Source organism: Dreissena polymorpha, chromosome 9 (assembly GCF_020536995.1).
Source record: "Dreissena polymorpha isolate Duluth1 chromosome 9, UMN_Dpol_1.0, whole genome shotgun sequence".
Taxonomy (NCBI): Eukaryota; Metazoa; Mollusca; class Bivalvia; order Myida; family Dreissenidae; genus Dreissena; species Dreissena polymorpha.
Window position 1 is genome coordinate 91,066,242 of NC_068363.1, and position 22,707 is coordinate 91,088,948.

At 36.8% G+C, this 22,707-nt stretch overlaps 1 protein-coding gene across 5 annotated transcripts in view; it reads left to right on the plus strand.

Moving 5' to 3' along the window:
• The window catches only part of LOC127843911 (synaptojanin-1-like), a 222,460-nt gene that overhangs the window by 47,392 nt on the left and 152,361 nt on the right, over positions 1-22,707 (plus strand). The window contains exons 23-27 of one of the 5 annotated variants that reach the window (XR_008032438.1): positions 924-1,044; positions 4,010-4,107; positions 5,825-5,963; positions 8,591-14,248; positions 14,394-15,132. Coding sequence is in view for 1 of the 5 variants with exons in the window: in XM_052373806.1 (XP_052229766.1) it covers positions 924-1,044; positions 4,010-4,107; positions 5,825-5,963; positions 8,591-8,826 (594 nt within the window). In the remaining 4 variants the exon portion in view is untranslated. Of the gene's footprint in view, positions 1-923; positions 1,045-4,009; positions 4,108-5,824; positions 5,964-8,590; positions 15,133-22,707 lie in introns of those variants that run through there. The other 4 variants (XR_008032439.1, XR_008032440.1, XR_008032441.1 and 1 more) reach the window with 4 other exon arrangements.

Below are 22,707 nucleotides of genomic sequence, written 5' to 3' on the forward strand. Positions count from 1 at the left end.
CATTTGTTCACCATCATTGGACGGTGTGTCACGCGAAAGAATTACGTTGATATCTCCAAGGTCAAGGACACACTTTTAGTTCAAAGGTCAAAAATGGCCATAAATGAGCTTTTCCGGGCCATAACTATGTCATTCATTGTGAGATTTTAATAACTTAGTACATTTGTTCACAATCATTGGACAATGTGTCATGCGAAAGAATTACGACGATATCTCCAAGGTTAAGGTCACACTTGGAGTTCAAAAGTGAAAAATGGCCATAAATGAGCTTGTCCGGGCCATAACTATGTCATTCATTGTGAGATTTTAAAATGACTGTACATTAATTTTGTTCACAGTCATTGGACAGCGTGTCATGCGAAAGAATTCAAGAGTTCAAAGGTCAAAATGGCCATAAATAACAATGGCATAATAATTCTTAAAAATCGCCATAAATTAGATTCTCTTGTTTTGTGAAGACAGCATGCAAAATATTCTGTGTCAATGCGGCATGTGGGGGTTTACGTCACATCTGGGACAAAGCTCTAGTTTAAGGTTGATTTCATAGAAAGCCTAAAGCTTATTTGAAAAGCCCTTGAGTCCATTTCTTGGGACTAGAAACAGTACTTGGTGTCTATGGGGGAGATCCTAAGATCACTCCCACAGTGGGGATCGAACCCGTGACCTCCCGATTGCTAGGCGGACACCATATCCACTATGCCACAGCGACCTTTACGTATATAAAGTACATAAAGTGTTTTATGTATGTGAAACTTTTTTTCATGAGGGACGAGGAAGTCATGTTAGTGAAAATCCCTTCAAGGCGGAGTGTAGTCCCAGAGCAGCCTGTGTGGACTGCAGAGGCTTATTTGTGACATTTTTTAGGCACATGCAATAAACCCTGTTTTCCCAGATTGCAGCTCATGTAATATATTGCATTTCAGGCCAGTTCAAGGAGTAGTGCCCCACCTAAGCCTGGCCCCCCTGTCAAGCCTCTCCGTCCCCAAAGGCCTGGAGGGGGCCCACCCAAACCAGCGCCCACTGGTGTTACCACTAGACCTACAGGTAGGTGCTGGGAGATGGTTGCACAAATGAGCCGCGCTCTAGAAAAAGGGGGCTTAATACATGTACATAATTTGATGTCTCAGATTAGCCTGTGCAGTCCATGCCGGCTTCTCAGGAACGACTCTTCTGCCTTTATTGTGTTTTTTGTTTACATGAAGTCTCTTTTTAGCAAAACTCCAGTATTTGCAGAATGTTTCTTTCCTGATTAGCTTGTGCACTTAACCTAAATGCATTTATCCCGGTTTTCCCAGAGTGGCGCTCATTTGTACCTGGCCACCAGTAGTGGCTTTAAGACCTGGCCACCAGTAGTGGCTTTAAGACCTGGCCACCAGTAGTGGCTTTAAGACCTGGCCACCAGTAGTGGCTTTAAGACCTGGCCACCAGTAGTGGCTTTAAGACCTGGCCACCAGTAGTGGCTTTAAGACCTGGCCACCAGTAGTGGCTTTAAGACCTACAGTTGTATGCTTGGGAGATGATTGTTCAAATACATGAATGGTGGTTCTTCTTCAATTCCACGATAGATTTACAGATTGTATTTATAGACTATATAGACTTTTGAGGATTTATTTCAAATTATATTCTAAATTTTATTTAGAAAAAGTTCTAACCTTTGAGGATCTATAAAATTCTGAAGATATTTTTTGTAATACTCCCATGAGGTTTTCCTCAATCCTTTGTATAGTAAGTTAGTAATGGTGTGAGCTTGTGCTGTTGTGAAGTGAAATCATCTTTTTATGCCTCCGGATCGAATGATCGGGGGTATATTGTTTTTGGCCTGTCTGTCCCAAAACTTTAACCATGGTTAAAGTTTTACTATAACTTTTGCAATATTGAAGATAGCAACTTGATTTTTGGCATGCATGTGTATATCAAGGAGCTGCACATTTTGAGTGGTGAAAGGGCAAGGTCAAGGTCATCCATGAGGTCAAAGGGGCTCTAGGAGAAGTGCCCCCCCGGAGAACTGCCCCCCCAAAGATTTTTCACTGGGCGGAGAACTGCCCCCTCACTGTTTTTTATAGGGCGGAGAACTGCCCCCCTGTCAGAATTGATGACCCGGAGAAGTGCCCCCTAATTAAAGAAATTTCGCGGCGATATATAAAGCGAGTATTATAATGACAATAACGCCAATAACTTTCTTGCTATTATGTCTGGAAATTGAGTGAAATTTCAAAAGTAATATAAAGTTGTACAAGTAATAAAAGTGATAAAACGGCAAAAAAAACCTGCCTCGGCATTGACGTCGCCATCTTGATAATCACGTGATTTTCGTCTATGTGAACAAAGAACAACAAATCACTTTTTGCTAATAAAAAGTTTTCTCGGCTGAATTATTTGATATTTTCCCCGTAAGTAAAACAAACAATTAGCATGCAATTTAATCCATCCTTATGCAAGCTGAAAACAATAATTTATTTGTTTGTTTTCGCCAATTACGGATTTGGACGGTTCAATATAATAAACCCGTATGCGGCTTTATTCAAAGCTAACAAGTTCTTAACAATAAAGAACGGTCTAACAATTAAAAGATTAAAAGATCGCGGTGCTTATCGTTAACGGTAACAAGTTCTCTGCCTGCCTAATTAGCTGCTAATTAAAGCAACTGTTACCGATTTTGTTTGTTTGGCATGTCGACATGATCTGCTCAAAATGCAAACTGTTGCCGCAATATGTGTAATGTGTGTATTTATGTATGTCATTTTGTATGACACATGCATTAACTAAACAACATAAATAAATTGATTATAAATTCGATTTCACTCTACTTTTTTCTTCAAGTCAGCTAAATTAATGCCTTTGCTTTGCCTATTAATTTCCTTTTTTATACGTAAATTTACGGTTTTTTTTCCATGGGTCAATACTATCTTTATAATGAAAATTAATTCCGATGTAATTTTTCCTCCATAAGTACTGAGTTGCACGTCTATATTTAGTTGCGACACTTGGCCAGTATTAACACGCACGCGTTTCCTGTGTGGATCTCGACTATGTTTCGCGCTCTTATTAAAACACGACTTTTACATGGCATTCATGTATAGTGAGTGGTGCAGATGCGCACTAAGGGCCTTAAACAGTATTATCACATGCCTCTAGACAATTTGTGTTATTCAGTTCAATAAATGGTAATATACATGTACTGAAATTCAATTGTTACCGGATAAAATGTGTACGGCGATAACGTAAAATTACCCGTAAGTATTGTTTTCACTACGTAACTAATAACTAATATGACACCGGGGGGCAGTTCTCCGCCCCTACAGATTTGATGGGGGGGGCAGATATCCGCCTACTAAATTCTGACAGGGGGGCAGTTCTCCGCCCCTACCGATTTGATGGGGGGGCACCTCTCCGCCACCTTTAAAATAAGGGGGCAGTTCTCCGGGGGGGGCGCTTCTCCGGATACCGGTCAAAGGTCAAAAAACAAAATCCAAGGGAAGTTACAAGCTGTAAAGGGAGATAATTTCTATTTTATATTATTTGGCAGGTACAGATCATTTTCACAAGAGAAGTAATATTTTTTAAAGGGATATAAAAAAAAAATGTAATTCAAAGAGGGGCATTGTGTTTCTGACAAACACACCTCTTGGTATATTCTTCTTAAAAGAGAACATGCATTTGAGCTTGGCTCAAGGAAAACAGGGTTTAATGCATGTGTGTAAAGTGGGGTCCCAGATTAACCAGTGCAGTCCCTATATGCTTGGCAGGGACGAAACTTTCAGTCTAGACTGTATCCATAAAAGTGAACAGTGTTGACCCTTATAAGCCTATGCTGACTGAACAAGCCATTATGCACATGCATTAAGCCCTGTTTTCTCAGATCATGGCTCATTAAATTATTTCCCGTTGTCAGGGGCTTTCAGATATTGTAAAATTGTATGGATTTTATTTTGTTTGCAAAAACAGAGCCATGTGTGTCCGGTCTCAAGATTTACAGTTTTCCTATACAAGGTCTGTTGTACTGTTTCAGGGTCCCCTAAGATGTCCCGCCCGTCCACAGGGCCCCCCATCAAGCAGCCCCTGGGTCCCCAGGCCATTGGCAAGATCAGGTCCAAACAACAGAACAAAGTATGTATGATCAGGTCCAAACAACAGAAATAAGTATGTAAGATCAGGTCCAAACAACAGAACAGAGTATGTAAGATCAGGTCCAAACAACAGAACAGAGTATGTAAAAGCAGGTCCAAACAACAGAACAAAGTATGTAAGATTAGGTCTAAACAACAGAGCAGAGTATGTAAGATCAGGTCCAGACAACAGAACAGAGTATGTAAGAGCAGGTCCAAACAACATAACAGAGTATGTTAGATCAGGTCCAAACAACAGAACAGAGTATGTAAGATCAGGTCTAAACAACAGAATAAAATATATAAGATCAGTTCAAAACAACAGAACAAAGTATGGAAGATCAGGTCCAAATAACAAAACAAAGTATGTAAGATCAGGTCCAAACAACAGAACAAAGTATTTAATATCAGGTCAAAACAACAGAAAAAAGTATATAAGATCAGTTCCGAACAACAGAACAAAGTATATAAGATCAGGTCAGAACAACAGAACAACGTATGTAAGATCAGGTCCAAACAACAGAACAAAGTATATAAGAGCAGGTCCAAACAACAGAACAAAGTATGAAAGATCAGGTCAGAACAACAGAACAAAGTATATAAGATCAGGTCTGAACAACAGAACATAGAATGTATGATCAGGTCCAAATAACAGAACACAGTTTGTAAGATCAGGTCCAAACAACAGAACAAAGTATGCTAGATCAGGTCAAAACAACAGAACAAAGTATGTGCATCTGTTGCTGATAAGTGCTTTCAGTCTTTAGGATTTTTGTGAAAGGAAATACAAATTTTTTTGAAATAAAATCGCTTAATAATTTTTATATATGCCTTATTTTACAGACGCATTGTTTTTGTTTTGAAAAACACACCTCACTAATTCTTGTAAAAATTATATATAGGGACTTTTGCATGACTGTTGTGTTTGGGTGGGTTGTACCACACAAGGCTCTTGTATTCCAAGAGCCAGCACAGGAGTGTTAAGTCAAACAATCAACTAGTGTGATTCAACTCACCAGAACATCACAGTCTTGTTACATGTACTATTCTTGTAAAAAACTATTTTACGCACATGAATGTGTCGTATGACGTACTTGTACATGTGTACACTGTGCATATCTAAAACAGAACAGGTTTTTCCCTGTGAGGTTTAGAGCATTACTGATATTTACAATATGTAGCATATAAAAGTAACCTCTTTCATGAAAAATTGTTCTGTGGGAAACTTTGTATTGTAAGTTTCTTAATGTGCTGTTTCAATTAAAAGCATGTATATTCAATCATCCATTCAGCATTAACTCCATGACAAATGTTCTGTTTTCAAAATAATTTGACTTCACTATTCAGTTGTTCTATTAGTTACTCTATTAAGTCGTCAATCGCCCATAAAGAAAACATGATTGGTGTGTCTGCATATACAAGAAAATTTCTAAACAAAATAATGGAAGGAGCCGACATAATATACTATAGTTGGGCATAAAAAAGAAAGTTCCCCCCCCCCCTGCCATTCTGATTTAGCTAAGTCTATAGGTATACAATAAAGTATTGTATTTGTGTATTTTACTGTCCAGAAATGTGTAAGTAAGTTTGCCACAGGCCTGTTGACAAAGAATGTTCATGACCGTGTTAAAATAAATAAACTATAAAATGACAATTCTTGTTAAACTGTGTATTTGAGCCACGTTCATTTGGCTTGATATTGACCTGTCTGTCCACAGATCATGAACATTGGTCTGCCCACCAACGTGACTCACAAGGGTCACGCGAACTCACCGGAGGAAGCTGCTGCTCTTATAGAGCAACTCTTGCAAGGGGCCGACCTCAAGGGGACACTTCCTGCCCCTCTCAAGCCTGGAGGTAAGGGGTCATGTTGGGTAAAGTGCATTAATTGTGTCTACAAGACCACAGGGGCTTCTCATGTTCTCCTTGTGAAGAGGCAACGGTAGAAAGAGAGTACAATAAGTCTGTTCAAAAAGCGTTATAAATATTTGACCAGTGTGTCTCCTTTTTATTTTAATTTGTGCAACCCTGTATCCCAATTTGTCTATTGTAGTTAAAATTGCCAGCTTGAATTTCTGATTTTATATAATTATATGCATACAATTTACTAGCGATGGCGTCAAATACCTATATCGGTATTCGAATATTCGCAAATCCATTCAATCGAATATTCGAATATTTGTATAAAACGGCTGGATTGATTTAACAACTATTACTCAGTATCGTATCCAGTAGGGATATTAAATATAAATTGACACAGAAATACAATTGAATTTACAATTGTTGTGTTCAGAAATAGGAAGAAAATGTAGCTTCATTGTAAAAACAAACTTTGATAAGCCTATATATGCGAAATATATCAGAAAAGAGTGAAACTTATTCTGTGTTAACTTCCATTGTTTTGTAAGTTATATCAGTTTGCTGAATACGAGGCTGTTTATTTACGTTGCCATCAAATAATAATTGAATTGCTGTCGGCTAATACTATGACCGATACTGAAATCGGGCACAAATTGAAGGAAAAACATCATGTCATAGAATTTTATTTTTATTTGAAATTTTAAAGTAACGATAGCATGTACGTTTATATAAAAAACCTATCAATAAGGCATGCAAAGTACACCAAATATTCAAGAACAAATATGGTGGCATTTTCATATTTAAATTATGATCCCTTATCACAAAGAATTCTTCTGAAGTTTTCTACCAAAAATTTACATTTTGAATTTATGTCATTTGTTAAATTTGAGTAATTCACATGTTTAATGTCTGTTCAAACTGTGATCACAGAAACTAAATTATTATTCGCTAGTCAAATGAAGCCCTTAATTGGCACCTAATTGACAAACAACAGTTTGGGGCCTTTCTTAGAGTGTGTATATTGCATTGCGCAATTTGAGTAATTCACACATTTTACTGGCTGTTCATACTGTGATCACAGAACTTAATTATTATTCGCCAGTCAATTGAATCCGTTAATTGGCACCCCATTGACAAACAACAGATCGGGGCCTTTCTTAGAGTGTGTGTATTGCATTGCGCAATCAATGCTGATACGGGCCGCGTTATCAGTTTGAAACGAAGAACGTCACATCAAACATGTTAATCCTAAATAATTTTGGGTGCCAATTGGTAAGCGGCTTGCAGGTCATTAAATATTAGGGCAATTACGTTTGAACAAAAAATTGCGAATATCAATTCTGTTATTTGAATACTGACCATTCAATGGAATATTCAAATAATTTTGCCATCCCTACAATTTACAGACTAAACAATATATGTATATATAATATAATATATAAAGAGAAACAAATTTATGACAATTCTGGAAGTTACTGCAACACCTGTCAATGCGAGTTGTTTAGAAAACAATACACAATCAGTATTCAAATGTTTTATGTGTGAATTATACAAAATAATCCTTTATACATTCATTTTATCCAGAGGCATATAAGTGTTAACATGCCAAGCAATGAACACTGCTGTTGGTGTGAAAAACTGTTTCTATTATTAAATCCACTTTATCTTGGCCAAGTTTACAAAACTTTTGCATCCATTAACGAACAAAATATGTTATTACCAGTTTAAAGGGGCCTTTTCACAGATTTTGGCATTTTTTTAACTTATTCATTAAATGCTTTATATTGATAAATTTAAACATTGGATCGTAAAAGCTCCAGTAAAAAATCAAGAAAAAATTTAAAAAAAGGAAAAGAACATTGCCCGGAGCAGGTTTCGAACCAGTGACCCCTGGAGTTCTGCCAGAGTCCTGAAGTAAAAACGCTCTAGCCTACTGAGCTATTCCGCCGAGTATACATCATTGTCGTATTTTATACCTTATATAAGCAATCTTCGTAGTTTCACAAAATTTAACGACAAAAACAGAACTCTCCAAATTATTCAATCGTTTCGCGTTGCAACGCTTTATAATTTTTAGGTTTTAAAATCGTAAAAAGATGCATATAATGGCTATATTAGAGCATGGTTAATGTTCAGTATTACTGTTTCCTCACAAATATCATAACTAAAACAAAAAATTAAGAATCTGAAACAACTTTTTTCAATTTTGTCAATTTACCAACGCGTGAAAAGATCCCTTTAATAAAGGAAGAAAACATTCAGTGACTGATTTTTTTTTAAAGCAATCAGAATCTGAAATTTAAGTCTCAGGCTGAATGCATGTTTGTAAAGGGTTGTCCCAGATTAGCCTGTGCATTAAGCGCAGGCTTATCAGTGAAGAAGCTTTCCGCTTAAACTGGATTTTTGTTTAGTAGAAACTCCCGGTAATAAAAAAAATTCCATAAAGTCGGAAAGTGTTGTCACTGATTATGTCAAAATGCACAGGCTAATCTGCAATGCCACTTGATACACATGCATTAAGCCCAGTTTACCAGAACAAGCCTTATTTGTATAACGTCAACATCTATGCATTTTTTCACTACAATTAATTATTTACCTTTTACAAATGACCATGTTTATTCTAGGCTGGAAAACACCCCCAACAAGCATTCCAAGAAGCCGGACATCAGACGACATTCCTAAAACAGACAGTCAACTTGCGCTACCCACAAGCCTCTTGAAGGCTCAGAGCATGGAGAACGTGAACAGCGCCATCAAGCCGACCCCCACACTGTCCTCAGCCCACATTGTCATGGCCCCAGGTGCTCAGCCCCCTCTACCTGCGCCTAGACGGGACAGTGTGGCAGGATACATACACTGATTTGCGCTCGCTTCCTAAACCTGCACCAAGACGAAATGTGCAGAGCTGCTTTATTGAGTCTGAGACGAAAGTGGCATTCCCTTCTGCCCCATCGGTTTCAGTGAGACCTGTTTCTGTTTTCCCAAGAGGTCAACTTCCGCTGCTACCGAAAAATATTCCGGAGACGAGCACAAACTATTATTCCAGTGTTTTGGAGGAGAAAAAGATAGATCCAGAGAAAAATACGAGCACAAACTATTATTCCAGTGTTGTTGATATGAATAGGATAGACCCTGAGAAAGCAAAGGTATTGTTGAATGGAACTTCAACAGACTTGCAAGATACTTCCAGTGAAAATGTTGCAGACGACACTTACGGACGTATCTGGGGTGACTTGCCCCCGACAGTCCCGAAGAGAAAAGACATTGCAGACAGCTCGGGTGGCTCATTACTGGATAAACCTCTCTCCCCGCAGGCTTTTAAACCTTCACATGATCCGTTTGACACGAGCAGATTTATGCAAAATATACATACAAGCAGTCCATTAGTCCCATTCACTTCTCCTCAGGCCTCTACAAAATCTTCCCAAGTGTTGCCTAAAGTCCCGCCTCGACCCAGCGCAGACCCTGTTACACAGACAGCAACCCCTTTTTGTTCCCCTCCCTTCAGCCCTCCCCCTTCACCTCCAAAATTTTCCCCTCCAAGCGGCCCCCCTCCACCTGTCCCGAGTGAATCCCCTAACATGTGCAATAGCTACAATGCAGATACTGCAAACTTTGACAGTAATGTATTTAAGCCTTCTGGGTCAGATTTTCAAATAATCAACAGTCTGAATTCTGATCTGGTAAAAACTGGTTTTGCTCCTCCCCGAGTCCCGGCTAGAACAATGGTGTTTGCTGAATTTGAATCGTCCAATCACGAGCCAGGATTTACCCAGACTCCTCCAATCCCATCTAGACCTGCCCCTCCCCCTCCTGTACCTAGACGACCAACAAATTAGATGCTGTTCTATTCTATTTAATAAGAAGCGCCCTGAGAAAAGGGGATTTAATGCATGTCAGTTAAGTGTCGTCCCAGATTAGCCTGTGTGGAATCAGGGAAGATGTTTTTATTGTATTTGTCGTTGAAAGACGAAAATTCAATTAAGAAGGAAAGTGTTGTCCTTGGTTAGCTAGTGCAGACTGCACAGGCTAATCTGGGACAACACTTTATGCACAAGCATTTAATCCCATTTTCATAGAGGGCGACTCAAATATTAAGCAGTTTATTTATCATTTTTATCTTTGTCAATATCCTTTTAATGGCTTTTAGGTGAATTTTAGAAAATTAATCATGAGTCTGCTTTTAGTGTCAATAAACATATGAAATAGACTGATAGCCCCTTTATACTGTCCACAGATTATTTGAGCTTCGTCATGTGATAAGGTGTCTTATGACAAGTGTGGCAAGTATTGCACCAGACCAGCCTACTTAATAACGTATTTGGTCATGAACTTAAGTGTAGGCTATAAGCCACATTTTTGCCTGATGTGACTCATTTTATGTAACTTGCTGTTATAGCCTAATAGATACAGGAACACCAGAGCACAAGGTTCAGTCAAACGCAAATGTGTTTTAGTAGTCATTGTTATTGTTATAAGTGAAACTTGTGAATCTCTTCTTCTTTACATATAAAGTAGGAACTCTGTGCAGTTCAATGTCAAATGGTTGTATTGGACTGTTGTTAGACATTTTATAGTCATTCAACATTGAAAAGAGGTGAACACTTAAACAAATTAATTAGATCATGGATATGATTCAAATATAAGCTCATTACAAACAAGTTTGTTAGGGCCCTTCAATAATTTGCTCAGAGAGATGCCCAATATACTGGTATAAGAGATTAAATGTGTGACTGTAACATTGAAATGTGCAATATTTTATTCTCTGAGGTTTCTGAGTTTAAATGAGTCTTGTTCTGATAAAACTGGGCTTAATTCGTGTGCGTAAAGTGTCGTCCCAGATTAGCCAGTGCAGTCCGCACAGGCTAATCAGGGACGACACTTTCCGCTTTAATGGTATTTTTAGTTTCAAGGAAGTCCCTCCTACCGAAAATCAAGTTAAGGCGGAAAGTGTTGTCCCTGATTAGCCTGTGCGGACTACACAGGCTAATCTGGGACGACACTTTACACACATGAATTAAGCTCTGTTTTCTCAGAACAAGACACATATAAGCATTTGAGTCACGCTCTGCGCAAAAAGGGGTTTTATCATGTGTTTTTATGTGTCATGTGTTTTATGTGTCATCCCAGATTAGCCTGTGCAGTCTGAAAAAGCTAACCAGTGACAAGTCTTCCACCTTGACTGGATTTTAATTTAGAAGAGACTTTTTTTAAGAAAAATTTCCATAAAAGTGAAGACGGAAAGTGTTGTCCCTGGTTAGCCTGTGCAGACTGCACAGTCTAATCTGGGCCGACATTTTACCCACATGCATAAAACCCCATTGCCCAGGTAATGGCTCTTTTATTCTTAGATTTGAAGTTTTATTCAGCAACTATATAACCCTGAAGTGTAGATGGCCAAGATAAGATTTTCACTTGCAGTGATCCACATGTTCCTGTGTTATGTGTTCTTGAAACAAGAAATTGATATGGCTGGTAAGCTGGTTTAAAATAGAAACAAAACATTCAACAACTTTAAACAGCCTTTTTTATTTAGTCTACTATTTTTGCATAGAGAATACTATTTGATCCAGGGAATAATTCAACAACTTTAAACAGCCTTTTTTATTTAGTCTACTATTTTGGCATAGAGATAAGTAGTTGATCCCGGGAATAATTCAACAACTTTAAACTGTCATTTTTATTATGCCCCCGAAGGAGGGCATTTAGTGATCGGACCATCAGTCTGTCTGTCTTTCCGTCACACTTTGCATTTAGGTTTTGCATTTAGGTTTCGAAAAATGTTCATAAATTCTATGTCCCTTCAGATAGCAACTTGATGTTTGGCATGCATGTGTTTCTCATGCAGCTGCACATTTTGAGTGATGAAAGGTCAAGGTTATCCTTCTAGGTCAAAGGTCAAATATATGGCTTCAAAGCAGTGCAGAAGGGGGCATTGTTTCTGACAAACACATCTCTTTTTTAGTCTACTATTTTGGCATAGAGAATACTAGTTGAACCAGAACCATGATTTCTGAAGTTTATGTCATTTCATTATCGTCTGATGAGGAACCATGAACATTATCACTCGACAATTGGCAACTTTTGCTTTCACATGATAATACATATATGTGCTCCTATTTACATGTATTACCACTGACAACTAAGCAATAATACTAACTTCAGAACTTTCATTTACGATTTAAGAAGGTATAATAATGGTTTATTTAATCTTGCTCGTTTGTTTCTGATGGTTTTGTTTTTTAAATCGTCTTTGTAATATAACACAATAATTAACATCATGATGCATTGAGCTGAATTGTAAGATGCTGGACTTTTGTGCTTGATATCCTGTGACAAATATGTAATATTAGGTGCCTAACCGGCAACGAGTATAACAGTAACACGAATAATAATGAGTATCCAAATCAAGGCATAGGCTAATATCAGTATTTTGGGAAATACAAAGCTAAATCATACTATGTATTTAAATAACAAGGCTGTTATGGCAAACTGTTTGATGTTAGTTTTAACCAAATTTTGGGGAAAATATTTCCTTTTTGCGATTACGAATAAACTTGAATGTCAGCAGTGAAATTTAGGTAAAAAACTGTAAGAAGCTTAATATTTTTTATTAAAGATTTCATTGTTAGGATTTAGTTCCCGAGCTATTATCTGTTTTGCCTGAGTGTGATAATTTCACACTTCACATTACCATGTCACACACTTTTATGTCACCCTGTTATGAATTATATCACACAAGGTTTTATTCTCAAATTTGCTTCACATGATATTGACATATTATGTGTCACCTTTCTTGTTTCCAACAAATTAGAGATGTTCAATTTAATTCCATGCAGTACAACATACTGTAAAACTTAATCCATGATCAAACATTCCTCTTCATGTAAAGTCATACTCAAAACATAGTAAAGTTAGTTATACATATACTTAGCATCTTCACAGATTTTTTGTATATGACTTGGAACAAAGAGAATTTTGTAAATGTGTTTTCCTGATGTTAAGGAAACTAAGTGTTGCAAGTTGTTTATTGTATTGAACTTTTAGTTTTTATTGTACTTTCTGACTTGTGTTTTTTAGTGGTGTTGCTGAAAGCATAATATCGATAAACATTGTGATAGCTGTAGAGTGAAAATGTGTTGTAATCATGTAGATGGTTATTGTACTTTGCTTATAATTAGAAAAATCAGAATAGGATATGTTTTCTATACCGTACTCATGGGTGCATAGAGTTATGACCCTTGGTTCATCCAAATCATGATAAAAGCAGTTTATTTCTTATCTGAAGTGGAAAGTATCATAGGCCAATCTAGACTGGGTTGGAAATGGCGTACGCCTCCTCCCCCTCCCCTGCTCGCCCCCTAAAATTATCCAAGGTTCGATAATTTTTAATCATGGAAATACATTTTAATGGAATTCCTGTGATGAGATCAATTCAAGATAAAGTCAAGTGATTTGCTGCAAATAATGTGTAAGCATAAGTATGTTTCTGTAGTACATCAGTTTTCCTAAAAAGGTCAAATATAAGCAGGCAAAAGAAAGTTTAAGTGACATATTACATGAAAAAATAATGTAATCCTTTCTCTAATTGGAATTCCCATCAATCATGATACATTCTTTGTCATTTCCAAATGAAATTGCATTTTTCTGTTATTTTAGTTTAAATTGTGATTGTATCTATGTAATATGCAAACACGCATTTTGAATGTTTGAGATTGTGTTGTGGTTTGTTTTTATGCTCTCATTAAGAGGGATGGGTTTGCCTTTTTCCATCCCTCCACAAGCAAATATTTGTAATTTCTTTTTTAGCAAGATAATTTTTATGCCCCCCTTCAAACATGCTTTGCTCATGTCGGTCTGTCGGTCGGTCTGTCCGTCCATCAGGTGGTTGTCAGACGATAACTCAAGAACGCTCGGGCCTAGGATCATGAAACTTCATGGGAAGATTGATCATGACTTGCAGATGACCCCTATTGATTTTGAGGTCACTAGGTCAAAGGTCAAGGTCACGGTGACCCGAAATAGTAAAATGGTTTCCGGATGATAACTCAAGAACGCATACGCCTAGGATCATGAAACTTCATGGGTAAATTGATCATGACTCGCAGATGACCCCTATTAATTTTGAGGTCACTAGGTCAAAGGTCAAGGTCACAGTGACCCGAAATAGTAAAATGGTTTCCGGATGATAACTCAAGAATGCATACGCCTAGGATCATGAAACTTCATGGGTAGATTGATCATGACTCGCAGATGACCCCTATTGATTTTGAAGTCACTAGGTCAAAGGTCACGGTCACGGTGACCCGAAATAGTAAAATGGTTTTCGAATGATAACTCAAGAAAGCATACGCCTAGGATCATGAAACTTCATAGGTAGATTGATCATGACTTGCAGATGACCCCTATTGATTTTGAGGTCACAAGGTCAAAGGTCAAGGTCACGGTGACCCGAAATAGTAAAATGATTTTCAGATGATAACTCAAGAAGGCTTTTGCCTAGGATCATGACACTTCATAGGTACATTGATCGTGACTCGCAGATGACCCCTATTGATTTTCAGGTCACTAGGTCAAAGGTCAAGGTCACAGTGACAAAAATCGTATTCACACAATGGCTGCCACTACAACGGACAGCCCATAGGGGGGGCATGCATGTTTTACAAACAGCCCTTGTTAAATTTATTTTTTGAGATTCATTTAGAATTTATTATGTGTTTATTTTGTTTATTTTGACAGAGCTTACGTAATCAGTAATGTAATTATTATGGAAATAGTTTATGAATTTCATAATTGATCAAATGTTTTTCGTAAGGGGAACACATGGCCATTATTTGGGCATTTGGAGTTTACAAAAATACAATAATATGGTGTCAATTGTTTTGGTGTATCTGTTATTGGGCCGTTTTATTTTAAACCAAAACGTTGTGTTGTGAATGTTATATTTTATTGTTAGTCTAAGAAATAGCTCGTCAGTATCAGTATTGTGAAGTTTATTTAATATTGATACACAAACATGTAAAGTCTGTGATGTATTGTTATTGATATAATAGTCGACACCAATTTAAGTAGTCTATGTTATTTGTAACTTAAATGTTGTTTTATAAAAATAGCATTTATGTATGTGACCGTTTGGAAGTGCACACAATAAAGTGGGAAAAATGTTGCTGTCTAGTTAATTTACTATACATGTACTCATCGTAGTCTGAAAAGGAAATCAAAGCGCTTAAGGCACTGCAGTTGTTCGCTCTTTTAATGCATTTAATATAACAGTCACAGGACATTAACGGCCTTGAAAAACACCAATTAAATTGTCTACAGTGGTAAGATTTTGTGTGACATAGTCATCGACACATGATAAACGTTGACAAAGTCCTATTCAGATTTCTTTACGTTTTATTTCTGCATATGAAAACAACACAACGTTTTCAAATATTTGTCAAATTCAAGGTAAAGCGCGAAAGCCCACAACGTGCCTCGCCCGCGACAGCAAGCACCAATGCGCCTCTTTGTTCGGCTGCTCAAATAAGACTGACTATTTATTAACAAAAAACAGAAGTTGATTTAACATGTGCAATTCTGATTGGCCGTTTGTAGTCATGTGTCTGCAACATTAAGTTGATTTAACGTGTGAAATTCTGATTGGCCGTTTGTAAAGCCACGTGTCTGCAACATAAATATGACGTATGCAACGGACACATCACGAATACATACGGACTTGACAGAAGATGGACACATAAGGTGAGTAAATATTTGTGCCTGGTACTTATAATTGACGTTTGATAAACCGAGGCTACTGAAATGTTGATCTAGGTGACTGCCTATTTAACATTGTATTATTAAAGTGTGTTATGTTACATTTGCAAAAACATAAAGGAGGAAATGGCATTGATTTAAAATACTAGTAACTCATTATTTTTATACGGGATTAACACAAACTCCACTTTCAGATGAAGCTTAGTTTAATTAATAAATGTGTTTTAAAAAGATGTTTGACGATATCTGTCATATCTTTTGGCGCAAAAGAAAAAAGACTGGAAGCCAAGTTTCAGCATTTCGATGACGGCCCGCATCATAAGCTAATTTGCTCAATAGATAAGTCACCTGTCGCTTTGAGTGAGTTAAAAAAGAATTAACTTCAACATATTCATAATAATTAATGTATTGGTATAAACGAGCATAGTATTAAATTCTGAAGCAAACCACATACCAAATCAATGTTCGCCTTAAATAAAATACCCCCCCCCCCCCATGTAGCGTAACAAAGAAAATTACCAACAAAAAGAAATTAAATGTAATTAAATTAAATATTATATTAAACATAAGTCTACTAAATATTATACGCATTGAAAAATTATTAACAAAAGAAATTCAATGTGATGAGCGGATCACGAAATTGGCATATGTCCACTATAAACAATATCTTACATACGAAGAGCCCAGTTAATTAATGAATTTACGAAAACATGATTCAGAACGATGCTGGCTGGCCAGTACAGATGTTACATTATAAATAACGTCAAACTAGATGAGACGGACACACCAAGTTAATTACTCATTGCTTATCTCGCTAATTAGACCTGTCGTGGGTATGCACTGAATGTATTTGGCGGGCTTACATCCTTATTCGTACGTCGCATATATCATATTACTTGGCAACCTTTGGGCACGTAGTTTTGCACAAGATCCCATCGGAAATTGTACACGTCATCATTGGGTGTTGTCACGGGGCCAAAGGCCATTACATTTGACTTCTAGTTAAGAATATTTTACGGACATTGGAAATCGTTGTGTTGAAATGAAATAAATAGAAATAAATCGCTATGTACATTGAAATGGATTTGTGTATGTTTAAATTGAGTTTTAAAGACTACGTCATCCCCCCCCCTCCCCCCCCGTCAACAAATTTTTATACGACGCACCATCTACTGCGACGTTTAAGTCGTAAATTGACGTCTTTTTCTATAATTTTAATGGGTCAATACTTTCGCAACGTGTGCATTAATTCCGATTAAAATTTTGCATATAAAATGCTCAATGCATGTTTTGAGTAACACGTCTATTGTTACACCCCTGGTCTGCTGCAACACGCACGATTTTCATGCGTGGAACTTGACATTCGACAGCAACAATTTCGCGCTTTTTTAAAGCACGGGGTTTACAGGTATAGTGTGTGCTGTACCCTGTAGATGCATGCGAATGGACTCTAAGCAGCAAATATTAACACGTGGCGATAGAAATGCGAAATATACACGTACTGAAATTAAATTGCTTCCGCGCAAATTGTTTAAAGGTTATTGTTTTCAGAACTTACTCGCAATGTGGATTTAATTGCTCACCGATGTGTTTTTAACTTTTCATAGGTAACTATTGTTTACTGTTTAAAGATATAAGGATGATGCCCGCTGTATTAATTACCGTTTAATAGTACGTACATGGAAAAACTGTAAGTATTTGTTTAACAATTTGTTAAACGCTTACAGTTATTGCTGTTAGTTTTCGGACACACTAATATTTCGGACACCACCTTTTTTAGCAAAAATAGTTATTTTTCGGGACTCTTAATTTTCAAATACGGGTTTTCGTCCATAATTAGTGTCTCTTAATTTTTGGAAAGTATATTTTACTGCGCTATTCTACAGACTTCGGCCCTGTTTTTGCTTATCTTTTCAGTTTTGACACTTCGATAATGGATTTTTTAAACCTGATTAAGGTACGGGTAGCAGGCAGATACATGCCTGATGGCAACGGACCATTATATACGCGTCATTGGGTAAATAACCAGGTATACATGTAGAAAATAATCGATTCACCCAACAGCATTTGATACAGTGTCGTCCTCTTTAGGAAGCAGAATGTTTAATGTTGTTACTTTTTTTGTTCTATATCATTTCAGTCAAGAGGTAGAGAAGCTGTTAAAAAGCATTTATTTTTTAAGCAGAAAAAGAAAAGAAGAGTTAATCACACACAAAATTATTGCACATTGATTTATTTCATTAATTTCAATATAATTATCATTTTCGGACACCTTTCTTTGTTGTCTCTAAATTTTCGGACACTTGTAATTTTTATTTTATTTTTCGTTTCTAAATTTTCGAACACGGATTTTTTAAATTTTATTCCGAAAACTTGGAGTAATTACGGTTCATTATTTACCGACGTCAATCAAAAAATATAGTCGCCACTTAACCCCGCGCTCATAACCATTCTCGGAACCGATTGAACAGTGAAAATTTAAGTTTGGCAAATAGAAAGTACATTTAGTTAACCTGTGTCAACATACTTGACTGTATTTTGGCTGCAATATTCGATAGGTTCGTCATGCTATCTCGTATTACATGGTGCAGAATCAATGGGGTTTTCAGGGCTTTATACATGGGCTGGACATAATGGAATCACACAGTTAAGAGTGGTTTTTTTTTGTGCAAATATCTCAAACTATTGAAATACTGTTTTAAAAAATCTTCCGTGCATAAAATATAGTTTTTCTCGCAGTTTATGCCGAAGTCGTAAGGTAAAAGAATATATCATTGAATACGTCTGAGATCGTTGACAAACTTTTGCGTCCTGTGAATCATTACAGTGTACTTCAAATCGAATTTTGAACAAGAACACAGGCTTATTAAATAAAGTAATTCTAATGTATTTCACATTGCCATAATCAACATAAAACCTGTCTTTTATGCAAGAGTTGAAATTCTTAAGAAATTTCGTTTTTAAAAGTTATTCTAAATAAAGCACCACTAACAGTCGTGTTTAAATAAATTAAAGCTAAAAAGGGGAATCCCACAAAGTCACGTCATCCTGCACCCTAATTGGTGGATTATCTATTACCCCGTGGGGCGTTTAAGGCGATTACGCGTAGAAGAAGGTACATAGTGCTTCTTTAAATGTGTGTGTAATTCCGAAGTTTATTCACAGGTAATCGCTGAGTCTTCACGACTACATTATGTGCAGACTTGCCCCATCTTTCAGGAAAAATAAAATAATTTTGAGCCAAAGAAGGTCAAATTTACCACGACTACCGGGGTATTCGCCAACGAAAAATGGTATTTTGCCAGCATAGCTGCATTCCATAACATTTGTATGGTCTTTATTCCAAATCAGACTGAGCTGTGCAGGACCAATCGTTTATAGTCCAACTTAACTATTGCACTGTTCTATTTTATCTCAATGCTTGTGTTATGAATGCTGAAGAGAAAAAAAAGTTAATTGCGATAATACTTAGGTAGTCCTTTTATTCAGTCAATTTATACTTTCATTCCATTCATAGTGCTTACATATCCCCATTATTGTTTACATCACCGTAGATGAAGCCAAGAGGCATGCCGTAGACATATTCGTAGACGTTGAAAGTCACCACAAAGGAAACGGTAACAATTACAACGGGGAAGCCTACACATGTTAATGCATTTATTCTTCATAGTTTGTATTACATCTGAATATGTCGATATGTAAAAGGGAACACTCATGTTTGTCTGTCTGCCATGTTGTTGATCATTTTATATGATCAAGTTTACCTGTGTTTCAATAGCAGCAAAGCACATGTGCATGAGTAGATTGTCAGAGAACATGACACTCGCTGATCAGACATATTTGACAAGGATGTCTAGAAGGAGACCCGACTAAAATAGAGAATATGGCAATTACTGAGCAGACAAGTGGGCAAGGGTGGCTAGTTGGAGGCCATGACATTCATTGAGCAGAATCACTGGTGGTAAGGATGTCAAGCATGAGATCAGTCTTAAACAGAGAACATGGCACTCACTTGGCATACATGGCAGGCAAGGATGGCTAGCAGGGGACCAGTCTATAATAGAGAATATTGCACTCACTGAGCAGACATGGTGGGCAAGGATGGTTAGCTGGAGACAAGTCTAAAATAGAGGTAATGACACTCACTGAGCAGACGTGGAAGGCAAGAACGGCTGGCAGGAAACAATTCTTAAAATGAAATCAAAGCACTCACTGAGTATACATGTTGGGCAATGATGGTTAGCAGGAGACAAGTCTAAAATAGAGAACATGGCACTCAATGCGCATACATGGCAGGCAATGATGGTTAGCAGGAGACAAGTCTAAAATAGACAACATGGAAATCACTAGGCATACATGGCAGGCAATGATGGCTAGCAGAGGACCAGTCTAAAATAAAGAACATGGCACTCACTAGGCATACATGGCAGGCAATGATGGCTAGCAGAGGAACAGTCTAAAATAAAGAACATTGCACTCGCTGAGCAGATATCGCAGGCAAGGATTGTTAGCAGGAGACCAGTCCGAAATAGAGAGCACTCACTTAGACTGAGCATACATGGTGGGAAATGATAGCTTGCAGGAGACCAATATAAAATAGAAGTAATGTCATTCACTGAGCAGATTTGGTGGGAAAGCATGGCTAGCAGGAGACCAGTCTAAATATAGAACATAGCACTCATTGAGCAGACATGTAACCTAAGATGACATAAGATTGGTCAAGGATGGCTAGCATGAGACCAGAAACAACTAAAACGTGTACTTCTTAAATTATTAACATCCTCAACAAAGCCTTTTTTATTTAGAGGTATGTGTTATGTCTAATGATCGGGAAAATAACAAGCAACTTAAAAGCTATGAAACATATTACACAAATGACAGGGCCGTACGCAGGAATTTTTTACTGGGGGGCCCAAACAGGGAGGGTGCGGGAGGGGTCTTCCCTTCCTATTTTTTTTAGCTTTGCACTTTTGCAATGTGAGTTTTAATGCTTAACCAAACTCATTTTGTAATATTAATTTATCGAATATAACAAGTAAATCAGCACCTTTCTGAAGTCATAAGCTTTAAATATTGGTGTGAACAGCATTTTCAGAAATTATATTTGATAAAGAACGAAAGCAAACTTTGAAAATCAAAAACCTTTATAAATAAATATATCATAAAGTATGACTGACATATAACCATAATACTTATTTCTCTTTGAATTCAAGCCTCCTCTAAAGTTTCAACGCAAATTCCTAATAAAATGTTTATCATCTACTACACAGTTTGACTTCCACCACCATCAACACTTCTCAATTGTCAACAACTGTGACATAAGATTGGACAATGAAACTTTTTCTATAATAACAATTTTCCGTATTTTTTTTACGGAACTAACAGATATTGAGCTGTTTCTGGAATGCGAGTCTTCCTACATGACCGAAAGATTAAGAGTGAAATTTGTTCAGGAACATTGATATTTGGCGAAGTTATGGGCCTCAGACTTTTCACTATAACAGAAAAAATTCTTAGGGGTTTTTCGCAACTCTTTCAGATATTAAGCTGATAATTATGCTTCATGTAGGGTGGACTGTGCGTCCATATGTCTGGCATTTCATTATCCACAGACTTTTTTCAAAACGCTTTAAGATATTGACCAGCTATTTGGCAAAGACCTGTAGAATATATAGGTCTTTGTATTTGGTGAGTGAGTCTACCTACAAGACTTTCGGATGAAGTATGACTTTCGTTCGGATCCATTGATTTTTCGCGAAGTTATGGTCCTTGGACTTTGACAAAGAATCTTGCCGGTATAAAATAATGAATAACTTTCAATATCACCTCTCTAATTGCTTCCAACATTATTTGTTTTTCACACTTTATTAACGTTAGCAATATTCAGGCCTACGACCTCCTGTATCGTTTGCTTCCATTCGCTGCTCTCTTCCCTTGGCCAATCAAACAAGTGTTACATCAACCATCGATAGATGAAGCATTCAGGATTACAAAGTGGAATTGACTGATAGGTAAAATAAAGTATGATTCTAGAGGAGGTTTGATTTTAAAGAGAAAATACTATTATGGTTAAATATCAGTAACTGACATATATCCTTAAAGTATTTTCTCGTTGAATTCAAACCTCCTCTTAAGTTTCAAAGTAAATTGATAATAAAATGTTTATCATCTACAACACAGTTTTTACAGAAATGTAAAACAAAGTATGGCTCTAGAGGAGGTTTGAATTCCAAGAAAAAATTATATTATGGTTATATGTCAGTCACTGACATATAACCTACAAGTATTTTCTCTTTGTAATCAAACCTCCTCTAAAGTTTCGAAGTAAATTCATAATAATATGCACAATTACAAAAAGGACAACATATTCCAGAAGAATGCATATCGAATACGTTCAAGGCGGTTTAAAGCTGTATAACCGATCCAGAGTTCCACTTACGTATGCTAAGACAAAAATTAACGAACTACATGTACTTCCTGATTTCAAAAACATTTTACATGCTTTTAGTTTAAAATAACCGAGTGCCTTTCGTTAATATACAAAATTATCCATCAATGCTTCAACATAATAAACATAACAATGAATAATGTGGAAATACTTATATCGTAAAACATTGTTGAAAAAGCGTTACTTTCCTACACACAGCTCTATGTTTTACTGTTGGTTTTAGCTAAGACCAATTTATGATAGTTTTGCTTGATCATGCATATATGGCAGCGGATTTTATTAAAGGCTCGAGTCCTACCTGATCATTTAAAACAAACATAAGAAACACGTATACTTTATGTTAGTTTATTTAATACAATATAATATTCATGTTTACACACAAGTTATAAACATAAACGAATCATGGCGCAACGTGCTAGATCTATATTATTTTAACTTTTCAGCATGCCAAGTATAAGGAACAGTGCCGTCAGAAAATCTGAAATTATAATATTAAACGAGAGAATGCCTAATACGCATACGATACGTTATAAACCA